At 35.3% G+C, this 22,261-nt stretch overlaps 2 protein-coding genes, 2 long non-coding RNA genes and 1 pseudogene across 4 annotated transcripts; 4 read left to right on the plus strand and 1 right to left on the minus strand.

Annotated features, from left to right (window-relative positions):
• LOC113321721 lies at positions 1 to 3,280 on the plus strand. Its single transcript, XR_003346856.1, has 7 exons — positions 1 to 79; positions 1,188 to 1,372; positions 1,564 to 1,662; positions 2,351 to 2,427; positions 2,538 to 2,841; positions 2,947 to 3,159; positions 3,243 to 3,280. It is a non-coding gene; the product is annotated as an uncharacterized LOC113321721 (long non-coding RNA).
• A 23-nt stretch (positions 3,281 to 3,303) lies between these two features.
• Positions 3,304 to 3,993, plus strand: LOC113321733. The gene is made up of 4 exons (XR_003346863.1): positions 3,304 to 3,359; positions 3,483 to 3,590; positions 3,758 to 3,805; positions 3,943 to 3,993. It is a non-coding gene; the product is annotated as an uncharacterized LOC113321733 (long non-coding RNA).
• A 661-nt stretch (positions 3,994 to 4,654) lies between these two features.
• On the minus strand, positions 4,655 to 13,663 carry LOC113274638 (annotated as a pseudogene).
• Positions 13,664 to 16,579: 2,916 nt separating this feature from the next.
• On the plus strand, positions 16,580 to 18,015 carry LOC113274645. Its single transcript, XM_026524046.1, has 3 exons — positions 16,580 to 16,767; positions 17,293 to 17,307; positions 17,406 to 18,015. The coding sequence occupies exons 1-3, from the start codon at positions 16,580 to 16,582 to the stop codon at positions 18,013 to 18,015; spliced, it is 813 nt and encodes a 270-aa protein (XP_026379831.1).
• Positions 18,016 to 20,308: 2,293 nt separating this feature from the next.
• On the plus strand, positions 20,309 to 21,744 carry LOC113274652. Its single transcript, XM_026524051.1, has 3 exons — positions 20,309 to 20,496; positions 21,022 to 21,036; positions 21,135 to 21,744. Exons 1-3 carry the CDS (start codon positions 20,309 to 20,311, stop codon positions 21,742 to 21,744), a joined length of 813 nt encoding a protein of 270 aa, XP_026379836.1.
• The last annotated feature ends 517 nt before the right edge of the window (positions 21,745 to 22,261 follow it).

Raw genomic sequence — 22,261 nt, forward strand, 5'->3', positions numbered from 1 at the left:
AATAAGAAATCAAACCCAATCAAGATATCAACCTTACCTCAAACCCTCTGCCGATTTCTGATTTAAACCTCAATCTCAGGTAGAAATTTCCTGATTAGGGTTTATTTTCTTCCGTTTTGTTTGATTTATTTATGATTTAGAGTTCTAATAGATATTGTTTTTTTTTCCTTGAAACTAGGGTTTTTATTTGATTTGCTGAGTTTTTCCCTAGAACCAAAATTATTGGTTTTTAGTTTGATTTTACTGTTAATTTTACAGAGTTCTAATTTGATTTTTCCCTTAATTCGAGAACATATGAGGAATCTAGGGTTCGATTAGCTGCTGAATTTGCAAGTTATATGGTTTTTAGTAATAAATTGGATAAATTGGTTAATTTTCCGATTTCGTTTTTGGAAATTGAAGAATATAATATCGTTTGCGAGACTAGGACCTTCTGTATATCTTCATGGTGATCTATAATCCCTAAACAAGACATTCAATGTGAACATAACATGATAAAAAAGCTTGGTGAATCTTATTTAAAAGCTCTAATCTTATTTAGTTTTTCCCTAAACCCAAAAGTATGGATTTTTAGCTTCGTTCTTCTACAAAACTGGTTTGCTTTGGCATGGATTGAATAAATTTGATCTTGCTATTTTGATACTCTGTCTTGCATTCTCTAATGGTGTTGTTTGCTCCGCTCTTTCTAAAATTTCATGGTTGTTTTTATGTCGCTTATGTTTTCTGTTATTTTGATAATGATTCATGTTGCTGGTTTGCTTTGTGTTTATTGCTCTTGCTTGTGTTTGTTGGTATTGCTAGATATTACATCTAGATTTTCCAGAGCTTGTAGTATTTTTCAAAATGTTGGTGTTGTTGTTGATATACTGGTGTTACTGTCAGTTAGTATTTTCCAGTTTGGGTTCAGTTATCATGAATGAACTCAAATAGATTAAGTTTTGTGTTAAAGTTTGCTAGTAGAAGGATTACGATCATAAAAGATTACTTTTATGTAGTCTTTGAAAGTTATGTTAAAAGTGATATTTCTATTTCATTGTTGGAGTGTTTAGATCTTTGTTATATTATATTAGTGCGGTTAGAAGCCATAGTGTATCAAGCACCCTATGTAAAAATCTAGAAATCCCATAGCATTTTGCATTTGTTAAAAGCTGCAGTTATTGTTTCTAATTTTGGACTTGTTTTTGTAGTTGTACGTTTTCAAAAATGGTGAGGACCGAGTTGTCTGCGAAGGCAAAGAATAAAGTAAGTGCATGCTTAATGAAGTAGGAACTGTAAATAAGCAAGATGAAAAATTAGAGTCTCTTCATTTGCAGAGAGACACTTAAATGGCGAACAGTGGAATGATGGACTATTATCTACAGTTAGGAAGCGGGTATTGTTCTTCTCAATACTTTACTGTAGTTAATAAAAGGAAAGCTTAATCATTATATGTGGTGCATTACTTAAACCACTATGGTGAACATGCTTTAGTTGCATTGCATGCTAAATGTTCATTTAAATTGATTTAATTGGTCAGCTACAGTTCAAGTGTGCTAATAAGCTCGATCATTTTTGTTGTATCAGGTTCACATGGAGTTAGAAAGAAAAGCAATGCAGGGGGATGCTAGCATGGCATTGAATTCTCACTTCCATGGGAAAATTACTTATAGAGCAGGAAATAAGGTATTCTTTTATCCAAGACATATAGTAATTTAGTGAATATGACTTTTTCTGTTTGCATAATATGCTAGAGTTGATGGTCAAGTCTGATTTCCAGCTTGTGGTGCTTTATGTTATCAAATTTGAAGAAATGAGTAATTCATTTGGTATTTTATTTGAGCAGGTAATTTGCTGTCTGGAGGGAGCTAGAATTGGCATCCAGTATAAGATACCTTTTGTCGTTAAAACCCATCATTTTTAATGTTTATAATTTTCTTTTCGTGGCCATACAAACACTGAAGTTCGGTCTTAGAAAGATCTTAAAAGTAAAATGCTTAAGAAACTAAAGAAATCAATGTTTTTAGGGATTTTTTTCTCTGATTTTTTAGTAATACTTGTCTGAGGCTTTAAGCATCTCATTTTGATTGTTTGATAAACATTTTGTTCCATGCTTATTATGTGTTTGTTAGTATTCCTCTGAGAAATAATTATTTTGGAGTGATTTATAGTGTAATTCATTCAGTAACTTGAAGGAAGTTCTTTGATAATATAGTTGGATTACAGTAGCCTTTGATAATATGGTTGATTATAGTAGGTCTTTCTCTGTATTGTTAGCATGAGAGATGAGGGTAAAGCTGTTAAAGTTTTGGTGAATTGAATATGGTTTAGTCTTTCATTCGTAGTCACTTATTCATTTTTGTTTCTTTCATAGTGTTTACGTTGGGATGAGCTAGAAGGGGATTATCACAAAGTCTTGGCGAGGTGATCCCTTGCACTATTCTCTGCCAGGTAGAAGTGTTTTGCAATTCTGACGAGTTGAAATTTAAGTCGCTTGACTTCTTACATTTTCTCAATTACCTTGTGTTGGTTTGCTAATTTATGCAAGTGGTTAATTGCAGGAACAGGGCAAATTAGTTCTCAATAGGAATCTGCAACAAATGTCCAGAATATAGTTTTCCAAGGGAGGAACAATTCCCAAATCCTTAACATAACGGAAGGATTTAAGTAATAGGAGCAGTGCATTAGCCGAAATGACTCAAATCAGTTGGAAATTGTCCGTTAATTTAGTCTCCATTTAGTGTTGCCTTCATCATCCTCAAAGATATCAACCTTCACATCACTCAGCACTGGTGGTGGGAGTGTAAACAATGGTGGAAGCTTCTTTCCATTACTTTGGATGGGTGGTAATATCAATGAACAAAGGTACATTTAGTATTTCACTATTTCTGTTACTACTACTTCCTTACGTTAGTTCTTATGAGATTTTTTTTGTTTCTAATAGCATTGTAATATGGCTTTATGTACCAGTACCATGCTTAGTTCAGCTTGGGATTAACCCACTGGATTAGGGTCTTCACGTGAGGGTTTTGGACTGCATATCAAGAAGGCCCTTAGAGGTGTGAAGGTTGAAGTAACTCATGGAGGAAGTATGAGCAGACTTATGGGTTTTCTATTCAATGAACACATTTTCCCTGTTTGCAAGTTAGAAATCAACAAAGGCCAAATCATATTTCCATGGAGGTTGATACATGCTCAAGCTTTTTTCTGTAGCTTTGGAGTTTTTATGCATTTCATTTAATGTGCTATAATATTTTTCGATGCAGGTTTGTAAAATTGTGGAGGGTCAAAGGTACTCGAAAAGACTCGATGAACGTCAAATAACTTCTCTTTTGAAGGTTACATGTGGGCGGCCACGGGAAAGGGTGAAAGATATTATGCAGGTAATGTTGGCATTTTAGCTAAATATTATGCCGAGTTTGTATACTTTTAGGAATTACTGCATTGTCTGCGTGTTCAGTATTCTTCTTTACCTGAAGATTGTTTGCAATAAGTTTTTGTTGTAGAATGTTCGCCACAATGCTTATTACGAGGACCCATTCGCTAAGAAATCTGGAATAAAAACCAGTGATAAGCTTGCTCAAGTTGGGGCTCGCATTCTTCCTTCCCCATGGGTAAATAAGCTTACACATCTCCACTGTTAGTTGTTATTGATAAAATTAAATTTACAAGGCCATGGAACTACTGTATGAATGAGATTGTTTTATATAGATGAATGAGATTGTTTTATATGTTGGTTCATTGTCTAAATCAGATTGGTTGTTTACACTGCTTACAACAGATGACTTTATGATCAGTGGGGGATAATGTATGTCAACGTATACAACAGGTGAGATATACAATGTCCACTCATCATCAATTATGCAAGAAATTTCTCTGAAAGCACGTAGCTCGTTTCAGTTTTTACATTTTATGATATGTTGTTGATGGTTTTGCTGACATTCATGGTTATATGTTTTCATACAGGATCAATTTGACACCATGTATTTGTCAGACAATGAGAGTTATGTTATGTACCCTCGCCCTCACTTTTTAGATGGTACGCCTTGTTTACTGTTTGGATCTCCTCCAAATTATTGAAATATGCAGTTCTATGTGTATTCTTAAATATATCCACCATCTCCTGACTATAATCATGTGAATCACTTCCCTCATGCTACAGCCTAATCCCTCACGGTGCTTTTGATTCCTTTCATGATGTTATTAGAGTGTGAGTACTCCATCAAGATCCCAATGATGAATGATCAGAGAGGAACTTAAACACAAGAATGATGGCAGTATGAATCTCTTATTATGAGCTTGGTGCTACAAAGTTGAAGGAGTGTTCATTTTTTATTTCAAAATTAAGGAAATTGTAATCATCATTTTTTAAAGAAATGATTAGTTTGTATTTTTAATCTTTTTGTTCCTGTAAAGATTGTCTTTCTTTTAAGAAATGATGTAAATTGATCTATGTGATATAAAAAAACTTGATTCATTTTTTATTTTGGTTCATAATTTGTTTTAGTATCAATTTTAATTGTAATTTAAATTTAAATTTAAATTTGGGATTATCTAAATCGAAATCGGCCAGATATTTCCGGCACCAGAACAACAGATGTAGCCGGCAAAAAGTTTGGTAGCTCAAAAACGTAAGCAACCAACTTCAGGTATTTCAGTTGCTTTATTATTATGGTTGGTCTATCTATGAAGCGATCGGCGTTTTACTTGCTCTATGATCGTTGGTGTATCTATGGAGTGATCAGCGTTTCACTTGCTGTATTTTGGGTGGTCTAGCTATAAAGCGATCACTATTTTACTTGCTCTAAGAAGGTCGGTCTAGCCATGAAACAATTAAGAAAAAAGACGCTACATGATAGTTGCTTGATTACTAAAGCGATTGCCTAGCTGCTCTAGACTTGTTGAAATCCCACCTTTTGCAACTCCAGAGCGAGAGCCAAATTAAGTCGCTTTAAGGGATAGAGCGACTCAATATGGGCTTTTCCAACCAAAAATGCCTGGTCGCTTAATCCAACTTTTCTTGTAGTGATTTCTTGAACACATAATAACGCAACATGGATGCATCTCATCGCTTCACTTCTAGAAAATGTGTCTTTCAATGTTGGATCTAATATTTCGATAGCAGATCCATTGTTCCAATGTGTCCATGCCTGCATGCATCAGTTTCTCCTCTGTTATACGTATCCATCGTCTAAACAAAATTACATTCAATGCAAAAGGGACATATTGATACTAACATAGCTTAAAAGGTCCCCTGCAATATCAGAGCTATAAAAACTTCTGTTCCTTTGTCCACAAAGAATCTCTAATACTAAGACGCCAAAGCTAAATACGTCTGATTTCACAGAGAATTCACCACGCATAACATATTTTGGAGCCATATAGCCACTGCAAATCCCAACACCCATACCAAATAGGAATACCACAATTTGTTATGATACAATCAATGAACAATTTAGATGTTCAAGAGTTTGAAGCTTATACTTACTGCGTTCCGACTATTCTGTTTGTATTATCTTGAATTTGGTGATGGCCAAAAAGCCTAGCCATGCCAAAATCTGCAATTTTAGGATTCATGTCTACATCCAACAATATATTGCTAGCTTTAAGATCTCGATGGATGATTTTAAGTCGAGACTCCTCGTGAAGATAGAGAAGTCCTCTTGCTACCCCTCCTACTATGTTGTATCGTCTTTCCAAATCCAGCTGTGTACATTTAATTGGATCTGCACATTTATCCGACAAAAAAATACAAACTTTAGACCACTGTTTTAGTCTATAAAAAAATCTCGATATCCACCTATAGTGATTCAGTAAGAATGAACAGGCACCAAACGGGATACACACCGAATAGGAATCCGTCAAGGCTTCCATTTGGCATGAATTCATAGATGAGAAGTTTTTCTTCACCAGCTAGACTGAAACCAACAAGCTTCACAAGATTTCTGTGTTGAAGTTTAGCTACTAAGGTAACTTCATTCTTGAACTCTTGTTCGCCTTGTCCAGAATTTTTGGATAGCCTCTTCACGGCTATTTCTTGCCAGCTGTCTGGAAGTGTACCTGGGGACATTTTCAAGCAGTACAAAAAACAATCACCTATAAGGAATTATATTCTAAGTTTCACTTTACATGGTTTTTATATGTTTTAGTACCTTGTAAACAGATCCAAATCCACCTTCTCCAAGTTTATTAGTTTGAGAGAAATTATCTGTTGCAGTACTTAATATAGCGAAGTTAAATTGCAATGATTCTGTAGTTAGAATCTCATCATTGATGTCTACCGGAGGAAAAAAACAATGATCAGTTCAAACCAATTAATAAGTAAGACTATCGAACTTGAGGAATAGCTACTCACAATCCAACTTCTTTGTCTTTGTTTTCTTTCTCCATAATAACCTAACGGCAGTGGCAGAAAGTACTACTACAATAGCCGACAGAACGCCTATAATAACAGCTATTTTGGAGGAGTTGTTCCCATTTGCTGCACAATTATGAACAGAACTCAACAATGAATAAAGCAAAAGGTGATAATTAATTTTATAAGAACAACCACTTTAGCTAGCACAAACATAAATAGATCATAAGAATGAATTCTTGATTGTCTAAGCAGACCTATGGGCACATGCAGAGAAAGAGTACTTCCAAACGAAAATTAAATTCTTCGATCTTAGTATCACAAATAATGAATTTAACATGAAAACAAAGGAGATCAATATTCACAAGAACTTACACTTCTATTTCTTATGGGCTGTAATGATCAAATGAAGAATATAACAAAACAAATGAGTACTACTTACAATTTGATGGTGCTGCATCCGGTGACGATGGTGGTGAATGAGCAATCGTAGAATTAAAGAAAGAATATAATTCATACCTAATACTACAACTAGGATTGATAACTCTTGCACCTTGTTTCCCATCACAGCAATCTGGTAAATAAGATATAGCTCCAAGAAAACAGTTATAACAACTAATTGGAGGTATATCTGCAGTACACCGTACTGATCCAAATATTCTTGCACTATCATAATTTGAATCTCCAGTAGCAAAATTAGTAATACTGTTATTAGCCACAGCTTCCGCTGCTATTCTAATCAGTAAACCTTTTAAGATTGGGTTAAATCAATCTCGATCCGCAACATTGCTATCATTTATGAAACCAAATCTTGGTTTGTCTTGCATAATATTAAAGTAATACTGATTTGAATACCTGATATTACATACGTCAAATCGAAGAATCGCTTGTTTAGAATTTGACATCCACCATCTCCTTTTATCTCTTGAATACCAACTTTAACACAACTTTGACAAGCATCTAATGTGACATCACCTCTACACTGTACAGACCCGTAAACAGTATCCTGGGTTCGGCCAATGGTGGCGTTACGGTAGTATCCATTTTTTATGATTGTTGGCAGTGGATAGTGAAGGAAGCAGATGGTTCAGATTTTTTTCAAATGTACTGTTAGTAGTGTAATTACTATCTCCTAAACAAAAACGATAAAAAGCTTGTGCAGTTGTGTATTGTATGGTGATCAATAGGCTAGAAAAAATATACAGCAAACAGATGAATAAGATTGAAACTAGATTCAAACAACCCATCTTCTTGTTTCTGATGCCCATTTCTCTTTTCCTTTTTTCAGAACGTTTTTTGTTTACCCCCAACCACAATCTTCAAGAGGGTACATATGGGCTGGTTATTGGCTCCAAAGTCTATTATGAAGACTAGAGAAATCATTCTTATCCACAAGTTTGTTGAATGTGGTTGTGTATAATTAAGTGTCAGTAGACAAGTCAATTAATCTGGATATTCTTCTAGTTTACTGTTTTAGCTACAATCTGTTGGGTGCAATAATCAAAAACAAGGAAAAATCAAATAAACAAAAGTCAAGTTGTTGATTCTACTTTCACCACCAGTAACAAAAAAAGGGTAGGTCTTGAAATCATTCACCTTCAGTGAGACATGTTCACAGTCAAGTTGCAGGCAGAAAATCAAGCACTAACACGGAATTTTACATGTAATGGGTAAAAGCAGTATTCTAAGTTATAACAGTAAAGAAACGTCAATCAACAGGTTCCTGAGCGAACTAAAGAAAATTCTTAAGAAGAAAATTCATAATTTGAATCAGCATAAAAAAAAATTTCAAAAATCACAAAAATAATATCTAAACGGCACAATTTGTTTTGGAAATCAAGAATTCAATTAGAAATTAAACCAGTACATTAAAACAGGAGTAAGAACAGAAACCACTACTGACCTTCTGTTACTTAACTCATTTGAAAGCTCATATTCGTGTTCTTGAAGGGTTGATTGAATCAATTATCAATGATTTACTTAATTAGAATTAGAACCCTTTCGTTCTATCCCTCCTATTTACCTTCCTCAACTTTTCATGGACAAAGTGAAGGGGTTCTAATTCTAAGGATGTTTCATGAGTTCATGTAAATCGCCATTGATGGGAGCTACACAACTTTGTTATAGTTTCTGGTTATGGTTAGTTAGTTACCCATGGTCTTATTACACTATTAGACACGTGATTAGTTACAAAAATCACGTGCAGTTCATTTCTGCTTTTCTAAACGTTATCCTGCACCACTACACCACCTTATCCGGCACCACTCATATCAGCTGCTCAAATAATTTTGGTACAATAAAACCAATATTATTCGGGCATTGCAGAACTAGTCATAAAAATCCAAGGTGACCAAACTGTGGTACAAAAAACTTCATTCAAATGTTGAGATCCATTAAATCTCCATCTTAAACAAAATTGATACAAAAACTCCAAATTTTTACAAATTGATACAAAAATCCAAATTTCAAAATTGGTTTCATCAAATTCTTTGATGTTTCATCAAGTTGTATGATGAAATCAGAATTGGTTTAATCAAATTCTTTGGGTTTTTGTGCTACTTTTGTTTTGTTTGGGTTTTTGTGTTACTTTTGTTTTGATGGATATTTTGTGGATGGATAGTGACGCATTTGGGGTTATAACTCGCGGACGGCCATGTATTTGTCTCTTTTTTTCATCTGACTTAAACTCTTAATTATTCCCTGATAAGATTGCATCAAGGTAAATTGGAATAATCCAACTTTATGGATATGAACACATCGGTTATGAAACCTTTTAGTCTTACTCAGCTTGTTTTCTAGACACCATTCTTCCTAAAATGTTTTCTGTTACTGAGAAATAGTACCGGATTTGCGATTTAGCTTCTCTACAGAGAGACAGGAGAAACCTCATATTCAGATTTCAAAAAATTTAGATGTCATGGGACGACAACCAACCTCTTGGTATGACTCAGAGACATTGTCGTGCATCCATCCCCTGCACATTTACGGGGAAATATCTCCTAGAGCCAACTAGACACCCAGAGACCTCTTTTCTTTCAAAAATGATAGAACAGTTGCAACTCCTCGATCTTTTTGATCCTCCATTTCTCTAGCAACATTCGCATTCGCCATAGCACATTTATCACTCAAAAGTGGTTGGCGATGTTTGGGCGGGGTACACTCTAAAAGCCCAAGCTTAAAACCCAAGTGATGGTCAAGTCTAAAGGACATTTTGGTTAATCACAATTTTACGTTGTCTATAAGATGAAACCCTAGATGTCCGCTTGATATTTCAGATAGAGAGAAAAGTAAGTGGAGAGACACCATTAACGCCGTCGGTGTTGAACAAACAAAAAATCTCATGGATCTGATCTGATCCGAAGAATGGAATTGGAGATCACAAGGGCGAACACAAAACAGATAGCACAACGATTTCTCCTCTCATGGTTCTCATATGTTGAGGTTTAGTGCTAGATCACAGAAATGCCCTCAAGTGGGAAACTCTATTTGTGGAATCTTAGTGTGAAACTTGGAGATCCTGTTGATCTCATTAATCAGCTGCTGTATGGATATGTTTGAAGGTCCGTTGTCTCTCTTTATACACATTCTTTTTTATTTTTCTCGGATACACTTTTTGAATGCTTAACTTGAGATCATTTGTGATGAATTTTAAGTTGAGATCATTTTTGAATGTTTAAGGTCAGCGGCAACAGGATTTGGGGTCAAAACTGCCAAACTGATCAATGATGGATGCAGTGAAAATTCTGCCATATATTAGAAGAAGAAGTGCCGGAGAAGGAGGCAGGGGGAGATACATCAAAGAGAAAGCTTAAGGTTTAAATCTATTGACATTGTAAATCAAGATCTTCCAAAAGGAATGTTTGTGACTTTGTATGCTTATGACTTGAGAGGAAATGGGTCTCTAAATATCTACTCAGAAAGATTTTGTGCTAGATGTTTATATCCTTAATTGATTTATAGCAAATATGATAATACTCATTCAAATTCTAGCAAAATGTAAATACAAAAGCTCATAATTACTCCAGACTTTGGCCGAATTGCAGTTTCATAGCAGGTTACAAATTCAATATAGACCAAAAACAAGTCTAATTCTCTGAAACTTGCATATCATTTTCTAAGTATTATTACTGTGAGATTTCAAATTTTCCAATCTGCAGCTAAAAAACGAATTAAGCTCACAAAAACGAAGTCTAATTTTCTGAAAACTGAATATCATATTACAAATATTACTGTAAGAATTGAATCTATCTCCAATTCCTAAATGAATGATGATATCATGTTGAGTATTATAAGTATGAGTGCCAATAAATTTAGAGAAAAAGCAGACAAAATAACAAGTTACAAGATTATATACATTGGAAATATAGTAGTGTATTGTTATCGAGGGTATAGTTCGGTAACTGAAATTTCATTCACGCTCCAAGTTACTGCTTGGGTGATTGGATCGGACCTCGCATTTACTTGTTCTTCACTGTAACCCAGGCTTAAGGTCGACGGGGGCTCTGTATGCCTAGTACTACCAGCAAAAAATCCAGGTAGTGATGGTGAATCGTGACTGATTACAGAATTGTTGAGCATTTGGACAACTGTAGGCATTGTCGGTCTATCTGCAACATTTTCTTGAACACATAATAGTGCAACATGGATGCATTTCATGGCTTCACTTCTAGAACATCTGTCCTCCAAAGTTGGATCTAATAACTCTATAGCAGATCCATTTTTCCAAAGTCTCCATGCCTGCATGAATTTTTCCTGTCTTTAAGTTAATCATCATGTAATAAAAATAAATTAGAGAAGATTGGATGCAAAAAAAGATATTATTGGTACTCACATAGCTCAAAAGGTTCCGAGCAATATCTGATCCTTGAAAAGAGCTATTCCTCTTTCCACTAAGAATCTCTAAAACTAAGACACCAAAACTAAAATCTTCCGATTTCACAGAGAATTTTCCATGCGTTATGTACTCTGGAGCTATGTAGCCACTGCAAAACCTAAACGAATTAAGAATCTCCTAATTTGGTTTGCTAAGAACTAGCTTGAGTTTGGTCAAGGAAAAAAAGCCTCGCCATTCTGAAATCTGCAATTTTAGGATTCATGTCTATGTCTAATAATATATTACTTGCTTTGAGATCTCGATGGATGATTTTAAGTCGAGACTCCTCATGGAGATAGACTAGTCCTCTTGCTACACCTCCAATTATCCTGTATCGTCTTTCCCAATTCAGATGTGTACGTTTAACCGGATCTAGCATTCAGCCAACCAAAAATACAAAGTTTTAGACCACCAATTTTAATCTAAAAGAAGTGCCTCTATATCTAACTATGCTGATTGAATAAGAATAAACAGACACAGAACAGTATATATACAAACCGAATAGGAATTGGTCAAGCTTCCATTTTGCATGAATTCATAGATGATTAGTTTTTCTTCACCGGCTAGACTGAAACCAACAAGCTTCACTAGATTTCTGTGTTGAAATTTCGCTACTAAGGTAACTTCATTCTTGAATTCTTGTTCGCCTTGTCCTGAATTTTTCGATAACCTCTTCACGGCTATTTCTTGCCAGCTGTCTGAGAGTGTACCCTGAGGACATCAAACAAAACTAACAATCACCTATAAGGAATTATATTCTAAGTTTCACTTTCCATTGTTTTTTTTTTTTGTTTTTAGTACCTTATAAACAGATCCAAATCCACCTTCTCCGAGTTTATTAGCTGCAGAGAAATTATCTGTTGCAGCACTCACTATACCAAAGTTGAATTGCAAGTATTCTGTACTTGGATTCTCATCATCCACATCTTCAAGAGGAAAAAAAACAATAAGTTCAAACCAAATATGTAAGATTATCGAATTTGGGAAAGGAATCAGACTATACGAAGCAGCATATATACAGCGGCGGAGCCAGGATTTAAATGTGGGGGGGATATAAAGATGTGTAAAAAAATTAAAACTAAGAACCATATATAAATTATTTTGCCAAGTAATAATGTAAAATAAAATTGTTATATATATATATCCCTGTGTGTCATGTTTGAGGGATATTTACTTACAATCAAACTTCTTTATCTTTGATTTCTTTCTCCGGAAACAGAAAAACCAAAAGGCAATGGTGAGAAATACTGCGATAGCCAATGGGAGGACTATTCTGATAGCAACTTTGGATGAGTTTTTCCACTTTGCTGCATGATTATGAACAGTTCTCTATTAGGAATCGAGTGAAAGTACGAGTAGATTGATAATTTTATGGGAACAACAATCCTACCTAGCACCAACATAAACAGATATCATAAGAATGCAACCCTTAATTATGTAAGCAGACCCTTCTATTTATTGGAAAACAAAGTATAAAAAACAAGAACCTATTGTAACATAAACTTAAGTTAAACCAACATTCATGTTAGTATCACGAGAAATGAAACCAAATTCGTTGTGTTAGGAATTATGGGCTTTTAGTTCATTATTTAAAAGAACTTAAACTTATATTTCTGAAACTATAAAATGAAAATTATGACTTAACAGAGAAGTACTACTTACAGTTTGGTTTAGGAGAAGATAACTGAGGTGGTGAAGGAGGAATCATCGTAGATTGAAAAAAAGGATCCAAATCATATCTCCAATTACAACTAGGGGAAACTAATCTACCACCACGTGTCCCGTAATATGGTATTTCAGTTATAGCTTCTGAAAGACATTGATAACAACTACTTGAAGTTATATCTTCAGTACATTGTACTAATCCATATACCCTTTGGAAATTGTTAAGCATTGCATGTCTAGTAGCAAAATTATTAGACGTCAGAACTTCTCTTGCTGTACTAATCCGTAAATCAGGTAAATCTGGACTAAACTGATCTGGCTAAGTTGCATTTTTAACACTCCAATGATAAAATCTTGGGTTATCTTGCATAATATTAAAGTAATATTGATTTGAATACCTTATCATACATATATTATACCAAATAATTGCTTGTTTAGACTTTGGACATCTATCATTTTCTTTTATCCTTTGAGTACAGTCTTTAACACAATCTTGGCAACCTTCTAATGGAACACCACCTCTACACTGTATAGACCCGTAAACGATATCAGGGTTCTTCCCAGCTGAGGTGTTGTAGTATCCTTTTTGGATAGCGAAGGGACTGCTGAGGAAAATGAAGGAAGAAGAAGGTTGAGATTATTTTGAAATGTACTATTTGTCGCGTAATTATCTCCTGAGCAAAAATGAGAAACATATCTTGATTGTGCAGTTGTGTACTGTATGGTGATGAGAAAGTTAGAAAGAGAAAAAAAGTAGATGAAGAAGATCGAAACTACATTTAAAAAACCCATTTTTTGGTTTCTGATCATATTGTACTTCTATTTTTATTTTTCTAATAACATCTTATAAAGATTCTAGTATGGATGGACTGGTTTGGCTCTAAAGTCTATGAAGACTATCGAAATCAATATTACCCATAGAAGTTTGAGAAATGTGGTTGCGTATGATTAACTCTCAGTGGAATAGTCATATGAGTGCAAAAGACTATTGAGTCAAAGTACTTTGGACATATTCCTACTTCATTCTCATCCAGTGGTTCTAGAAGAGAAACCAGAAATATCTCAATATGAAAGATCCTGTTCTGAATAGTACCACGTTTTCCTCTTCCAGCGGTAAAGAAACTTGTTAGATCAACGTAACTTCTTAGCTGATCTTCTCTAGACCCTGTTCTGAATAGAATCAGGGGTGACGGCAGAGAAAAAGAGGAGAGAACAGGAAAGCATAGAGAATAGAATTAGGGTTTGGGTTTTTCTTCGTGAGCATGTTTGATAAGTATGAGTATCGATCACCCACCCGACCTTGTGTGCGGCAAAAAACACCAAAAAGATCTCAAAATCCAAGATTCTTATTGGTTTATATTCTCTCAAGTAGGGTGAAAAGCTCCAGAATTTGGGCTTTGTTCAGCTTTTAACCACAACTCTCTAATTTGGACTCAAATTATATAGTATACAATAATTAGGGTCTGAAGAAAATCATTAATTACCGTACTCCAGATTTTATGGACTCTTCAATATCTAGCGCATAAAAATTTGGTTATCACGCAATAAGGTGCAAAATAACATAAGGAATAAGCACATTTAAACCGTCAAATATTTCATCTACTTATGTGCATCTTGTACATGTACCTTCCATTTTGACTAACCTTGCATAAATACTGTAGGAGTGAAATATCGCACATTCCTTACTTGTGCGAAGTAAAGGTCATCTAATATAAGCGAAGACTATCACATATAGTAAAATTAGGATGACGTATTTAATGATGTCAGCATAGTCACGAGTAAAGTGTGATGATCTGTGCAAAAGTGTCAAGTGTGCGAGCTTGAGTGAATGTACATGAGCGATTGTAACACACAGTGATTCCGAAAATAGGGGATCTATTAGCTGTCATCCACTATGTATCACCCTATATGAAGGGAAAGAAACTGTGTAATGAGGGATCTGTAGGGTGAGTGTTATAAAAGAAATTAGGAGAGAGAAATTTTATTTGAAGAGCAAGTAAAGTCTTTGTAATATTTTATATTCAATATTAAGATCTTGATGAATAAAAAAATGATTTTCACCATGATTTCTTAGAGAGTTACTTAATCTTGAATGGATGTGGTTGTAGGAGTTCCTGTAACTATGTTTTGGCGCTAGAAACAACTTGGAGTGATAAATCCTGTATACGAGTTTGTAGAATCTTGAAAAATTGGATCTGGAAATTTTGGAGAAGATAAAGATGAAAAGCGAAGAATCTGTAAGAGAAATAAAAATCATGACCATACAAGGAAGAGGTAGAGGCATACAGTGTAATTCTATAACTAAAACACCACTCTTTGATGCGTATTTTCAAGCAGCAATCACAGGAAAAATACATAAACGAGATTATAAAGGAAAGAAGGTGGTGAGGGTGGAAAAAGAACATCCTTTAAAGGAGTGGGAAAAAACGAAGATAATGTTTGCAGCAGGTGAAATTCCGGAAGAAAATTTAAAGCGAACAGATCCATTGGTGATTACAATAACGGCTGAGCGAAGCAAAATTGGTGAAAGGACGGAAAACTCAGAAGAGTGGGAGATTAATAGAACGTTGGTTGATACCGGAAGCATTGTTGATATTCTATTTTATCGTGCGTTCAGAGCCATGGGATAAAGAGATGCGGATATGACATGTCCAGCTTACAATATACATGGATTTAATAAAACAGTCACAAAATCAAAAGGAGATATTACAATGTGAATAATGTCGGGAGAAATAGAAGTGAAGACAACATTATGTGTGGTTGATATCGAATCACCATACAACATGTTATTGGGGAGACCATGGGTGCGCGCGATAAAAGCCGTTGCGTCCACACTACATTAATGCATTAGATTCCCAATTCCAAGTGTAATAGGTGAAATTAAAGGAGATGTTACAAGTACGAATATTTTCCATCATGTAGATGTAAAAAATTATGAAGGACGTGCAAAGAAGCGAAAGGATCGCTGGAGAAAAGCAAAGGAGTTAAGGAAAGAAAAAGAATTTCAGATATATATGATTAGAGCGAAGGAAGGGAAAGGAATACCAAGCGAGATACCAGAGAAGGAAGGTGAACCAATTCAAGAGATTAAGGAGTCAACACCAATGGGAGAACCAAGAGGGAATTTCACTGCAGCAGAACCAACGAAAGAAGTAAATGTTGGTACAGAAGAAGAACCAAAAATACTGAAAATAGGAACTAAGATGGATAAAGAAGAAGAAGAAAAAACAACAAATATCTTGTGCGAATATAGTGATATCTTCGCATGGAGTATGTAAGAAATGCCAGGAATAGATCCATCTGTTGCATTCCATAAATTGGATATTAAAAAGAATGCAAAGCCATTTAAACAAAGAATAAGGAAGATCGCAACAACATATCATCCTCAAATAGAAACAGAGTTATAAAATATGTTAGAGGCAGGGATTATAAGACCAGCAAAATATACAGAATGGATAAAAAACATGGTGGTGGTGCCAAAGAAAAATAACGGGATAAGAATTTTCATAGACTTCAGTGATTTAAATAAAACATGTCCTAAAGACAGTTATCCTTTACCAGCTATTCCACAAATGGTAGAATCGGCGTCAGAAAATGGTAGAATCTCATTGCTAGATGGGTATAAAGGTTATAATCAAATTCCTTAGGCTGAAGAAGATCAAGAACATACAACTTTTTTCATACCCCGAGGATTATACTATTATACGAAAATGCCGTTTGGATTGAAGAATGCGGGTGCGACGTATCAGCGAATGGTAGGAAAGGTGTTTGAGAAATGGATACATACAACAATAGAGGTCTATGTCGATGACATGTTAGTAAAGAGCAAAGAGGCGGAAGATCATGTTGATGATTTGAGAGAAATCTTTGAGCATATGCGAAAGTTCAATATATCAAGGTGAATCCATAAAAATATGTTTTCGGAGTATCATCAGGAAAATATTTGGTTTATATTGTCTCTAAGAAGGGAATAGAAATTGATCCAGACAAGGTACAAGCGATTAGAGATGTGCCACTCCCAGCAACGGTGAAGGATGTTCAAAATTTAAATGGATTAATAGCTTCGATGGGAAGATTTATTTCACGTTCTTCGGATAAGTGTAAACATTTCTTCAACATATTAAAGAAAGGAGCAAAATTTGAGTGGTCAGAGGAATGAGACAAGGCATTACAAAGCATAAAAAATTACTTAATGAGTTTATCCATTATGCAAAAGGTAAAGCCAGTAGAAGAATTGTTGTTATATTTGGCATCAACACCATATGCATTAAGCGCGGTCTTGTTACGTTCGGATCAGGGGGTAGAAAAACCAATATATTATATAAGCAAAACGTACAATTCTGCAGAGAAAAATTATTCAAAGATTGAAAAACTAATTCTCTCACTCGTGTATGTGTCATTTAAACTTCGCATTTATTTTCAGGCTCATAAGATTAAGGTATTAACAAAGGTACCAATTGAGCCTGCGATGAAAAATTCAAAAAGATCAGGGAGAATTGAAAGATGGAATGCACAATTGGGAAATTTTGAAATCAGTTTCGCAGTATTATCTTCACCAAAGTCACAAATCATCGCAGAGTTCCTGGCCGAATTTCCATTGGAGGAAGATGAGTATGTAGAAGATATGATGGACGTGGATGAGAAACATGGGAATCTTAAAGATTTATTGACAGATCGAAATTTAAACAGATGGGAGATACTAGTAGATGGATCGTCTAACGGAGAAGGAAATGGTATTGGTATTGTCTTTATTTCACCGGAAGGAGCGCGAATGTCTTGCTCATTCAGGTTGGAGTTCGCATCCACAAATAATGAAACCGAGTATGAGGCAGTTGTACATGCATTGAAGTTAGCAATTGAAATGGAGGTAAAGGAAGCGCGAGTAACTAGTGACTCCCAATTAGTAATTCGACAGATAAAAGGTAAATATTGTACAAATGAACCATCTTTACAGAAATACAAGAAATTGGTCATGGAATTAGCAGAGCGAATTCCAAACATAAGTTGGAGACATATAGGCAGAAAATATAATAGGCTCGCACATGCATTGGCTTTCATACCCTCCATGTTAATAGATCTAATTGCACGAGATATAAAGATGCAAACTCTTTATTTACCATCTATAAAGAAAGAAGACGAAACATAAGCAGATGTGATGATAGTAGAAGACAAGGAAGGAGAACAAATGAACGAAGACAAAGATTGGAGAACTGAGCTTCATTTATATCTAGACAAGGGAGAGCTACCAAGAAAAACATTATAATCACACAATCTAAAAAGTCGTGCCACGAATTATGAATTAAGGGATGGTATTTTGTATAGAAGATCATTTCTCGGACCTTTGCTTAGATGTCTCACGCGAAAAGAAGGAATGAAAATCTTAAAGGGATTACATTATGAGGATGCTGCAAACCATAGTAGAGGAAGATCACTCGCATACAGAGCGAAGATACAAGGATATTATTGGCCTTACATGCACGAAGATGCAAAACAAGTATCAAGACGATGCGAAGAGTGTCAACGTCATTGGAAGAAAATACACGCACCGGGAGCAATGCTAAACACGTCAGCAAACGCATGGCCATTCAGAAAATGGGGAATTGACATTGTTGGTCCGTTTATACCAGGAACAGGGCAAAAAAGATATCTAATTGTCGCAACATATTATTTCACAGAGTGGGAAGAAGTGAAAGCAGTTCAGCATATTCGTGATAAAGACATATTCACGTTTATTTTTGAAAATATCATATGCAGATTTGGGATCCCTGCATAGTTAGTATCTAATAATGGAAAAGAATTTGAGGGTGAGAATATAAAGATGCTACTCAATGCGTTCAAAATTCAAAGTGGAAAGTCTACCTCCCTCTATCCGCAGAGTAATGGACAAGTAGAAGTGATCAACAAAACGATCACAGACACATTAAAGAAGAAGTTGGATGGACATAATAAAGGTTGGTGCGAACAAGGACATAATATAGTGTGGGCATACTAAACAACAAGGAGGGAAGCGACAAGAATGTCATTATCCCTACTACAAAGAAAAAAGCTTGGGAGAAGAATCTATGTGCAGATTTAATTTTAACAAAAATTGATGACCTGGAAGAAACTCGAGAGGTCGCTTTGCAACATATGGAAAATTATCAAAGAAGATTAGCTCGAGAATACAATAAACGGGTTAAGATAAGAGAATTTCAACCAGTAGAATTAGTGTTGCGAGAAATACCGGTTTATCAGAGAGGATGAGATGGGAAGTTAGAAAAAAGTGTTGCAGAACTAGTCATAAAAATCCAAGGTGACCAAACTGTGGTACAAAAAACTTCATTCAAATGTTGAGATCCATTAAATCTCCATCTTAAACAAAATTGATACAAAAACTCCAAATTTTTACAAATTGATACAAAAATCCAAATTTCAAAATTGGTTTCATCAAATTCTTTGATGTTTCATCAAGTTGTATGATGAAATCAGAATTGGTTTAATCAAATTCTTTGGGTTTTTGTGCTACTTTTGTTTTGTTTGGGTTTTTGTGTTACTTTTGTTTTGATGGATATTTTGTGGATGGATAGTGACGCATTTGGGGTTATAACTCGCGGACGGCCATGTATTTGTCTCTTTTTTTCATCTGACTTAAACTCTTAATTATTCCCTGATAAGATTGCATCAAGGTAAATTGGAATAATCCAACTTTATGGATATGAACACATCGGTTATGAAACCTTTTAGTCTTACTCAGCTTGTTTTCTAGACACCATTCTTCCTAAAATGTTTTCTGTTACTGAGAAATAGTACCGGATTTGCGATTTAGCTTCTCTACAGAGAGACAGGAGAAACCTCATATTCAGATTTCAAAAAATTTAGATGTCATGGGACGACAACCAACCTCTTGGTATGACTCAGAGACATTGTCGTGCATCCATCCCCTGCACATTTACGGGGAAATATCTCCTAGAGCCAACTAGACACCCAGAGACCTCTTTTCTTTCAAAAATGATAGAACAGTTGCAACTCCTCGATCTTTTTGATCCTCCATTTCTCTAGCAACATTCGCATTCGCCATAGCACATTTATCACTCAAAAGTGGTTGGCGATGTTTGGGCGGGGTACACTCTAAAAGCCCAAGCTTAAAACCCAAGTGATGGTCAAGTCTAAAGGACATTTTGGTTAATCACAATTTTACGTTGTCTATAAGATGAAACCCTAGATGTCCGCTTGATATTTCAGATAGAGAGAAAAGTAAGTGGAGAGACACCATTAACGCCGTCGGTGTTGAACAAACAAAAAATCTCATGGATCTGATCTGATCCGAAGAATGGAATTGGAGATCACAAGGGCGAACACAAAACAGATAGCACAACGATTTCTCCTCTCATGGTTCTCATATGTTGAGGTTTAGTGCTAGATCACAGAAATGCCCTCAAGGATTATACTATTATACGAAAATGCCGTTTGGATTGAAGAATGCGGGTGCGACGTATCAGCGAATGGTAGGAAAGGTGTTTGAGAAATGGATACATACAACAATAGAGGTCTATGTCGATGACATGTTAGTAAAGAGCAAAGAGGCGGAAGATCATGTTGATGATTTGAGAGAAATCTTTGAGCATATGCGAAAGTTCAATATATCAAGGTGAATCCATAAAAATATGTTTTCGGAGTATCATCAGGAAAATATTTGGTTTATATTGTCTCTAAGAAGGGAATAGAAGTTGATCCAGACAAGGTACAAGCGATTAGAGATGTGCCACTCCCAGCAACGGTGAAGGATGTTCAAAATTTAAATGGATTAATAGCTTCGATGGGAAGATTTATTTCACGTTCTTCGGATAAGTGTAAACATTTCTTCAACATATTAAAGAAAGGAGCAAAATTTGAGTGGTCAGAGGAATGAGACAAGGCATTACAAAGCATAAAAAATTACTTAATGAGTTTATCCATTATGCAAAAGGTAAAGCCAGTAGAAGAATTGTTGTTATATTTGGCATCAACACCATATGCATTAAGCGCGGTCTTGTTACGTTCGGATCAGGGGGTAGAAAAACCAATATATTATATAAGCAAAACGTACAATTCTGCAGAGAAAAATTATTCAAAGATTGAAAAACTAATTCTCTCACTCGTGTATGTGTCATTTAAACTTCGCATTTATTTTCAGGCTCATAAGATTAAGGTATTAACAAAGGTACCAATTGAGCCTGCGATGAAAAATTCAAAAAGATCAGGGAGAATTGAAAGATGGAATGCACAATTGGGAAATTTTGAAATCAGTTTCGCAGTATTATCTTCACCAAAGTCACAAATCATCGCAGAGTTCCTGGCCGAATTTCCATTGGAGGAAGATGAGTATGTAGAAGATATGATGGACGTGGATGAGAAACATGGGAATCTTAAAGATTTATTGACAGATCGAAATTTAAACAGATGGGAGATACTAGTAGATGGATCGTCTAACGGAGAAGGAAATGGTATTGGTATTGTCTTTATTTCACCGGAAGGAGCGCGAATGTCTTGCTCATTCAGGTTGGAGTTCGCATCCACAAATAATGAAACCGAGTATGAGGCAGTTGTACATGCATTGAAGTTAGCAATTGAAATGGAGGTAAAGGAAGCGCGAGTAACTAGTGACTCCCAATTAGTAATTCGACAGATAAAAGGTAAATATTGTACAAATGAACCATCTTTACAGAAATACAAGAAATTGGTCATGGAATTAGCAGAGCGAATTCCAAACATAAGTTGGAGACATATAGGCAGAAAATATAATAGGCTCGCACATGCATTGGCTTTCATACCCTCCATGTTAATAGATCTAATTGCACGAGATATAAAGATGCAAACTCTTTATTTACCATCTATAAAGAAAGAAGACGAAACATAAGCAGATGTGATGATAGTAGAAGACAAGGAAGGAGAACAAATGAACGAAGACAAAGATTGGAGAACTGAGCTTCATTTATATCTAGACAAGGGAGAGCTACCAAGAAAAACATTATAATCACACAATCTAAAAAGTCGTGCCACGAATTATGAATTAAGGGATGGTATTTTGTATAGAAGATCATTTCTCGGACCTTTGCTTAGATGTCTCACGCGAAAAGAAGGAATGAAAATCTTAAAGGGATTACATTATGAGGATGCTGCAAACCATAGTAGAGGAAGATCACTCGCATACAGAGCGAAGATACAAGGATATTATTGGCCTTACATGCACGAAGATGCAAAACAAGTATCAAGACGATGCGAAGAGTGTCAACGTCATTGGAAGAAAATACACGCACCGGGAGCAATGCTAAACACGTCAGCAAACGCATGGCCATTCAGAAAATGGGGAATTGACATTGTTGGTCCGTTTATACCAGGAACAGGGCAAAAAAGATATCTAATTGTCGCAACAT

Source organism: Papaver somniferum, chromosome 1, assembly GCF_003573695.1.
Source record: "Papaver somniferum cultivar HN1 chromosome 1, ASM357369v1, whole genome shotgun sequence".
NCBI lineage: Eukaryota > Viridiplantae > Streptophyta > Magnoliopsida > Ranunculales > Papaveraceae > Papaver > Papaver somniferum.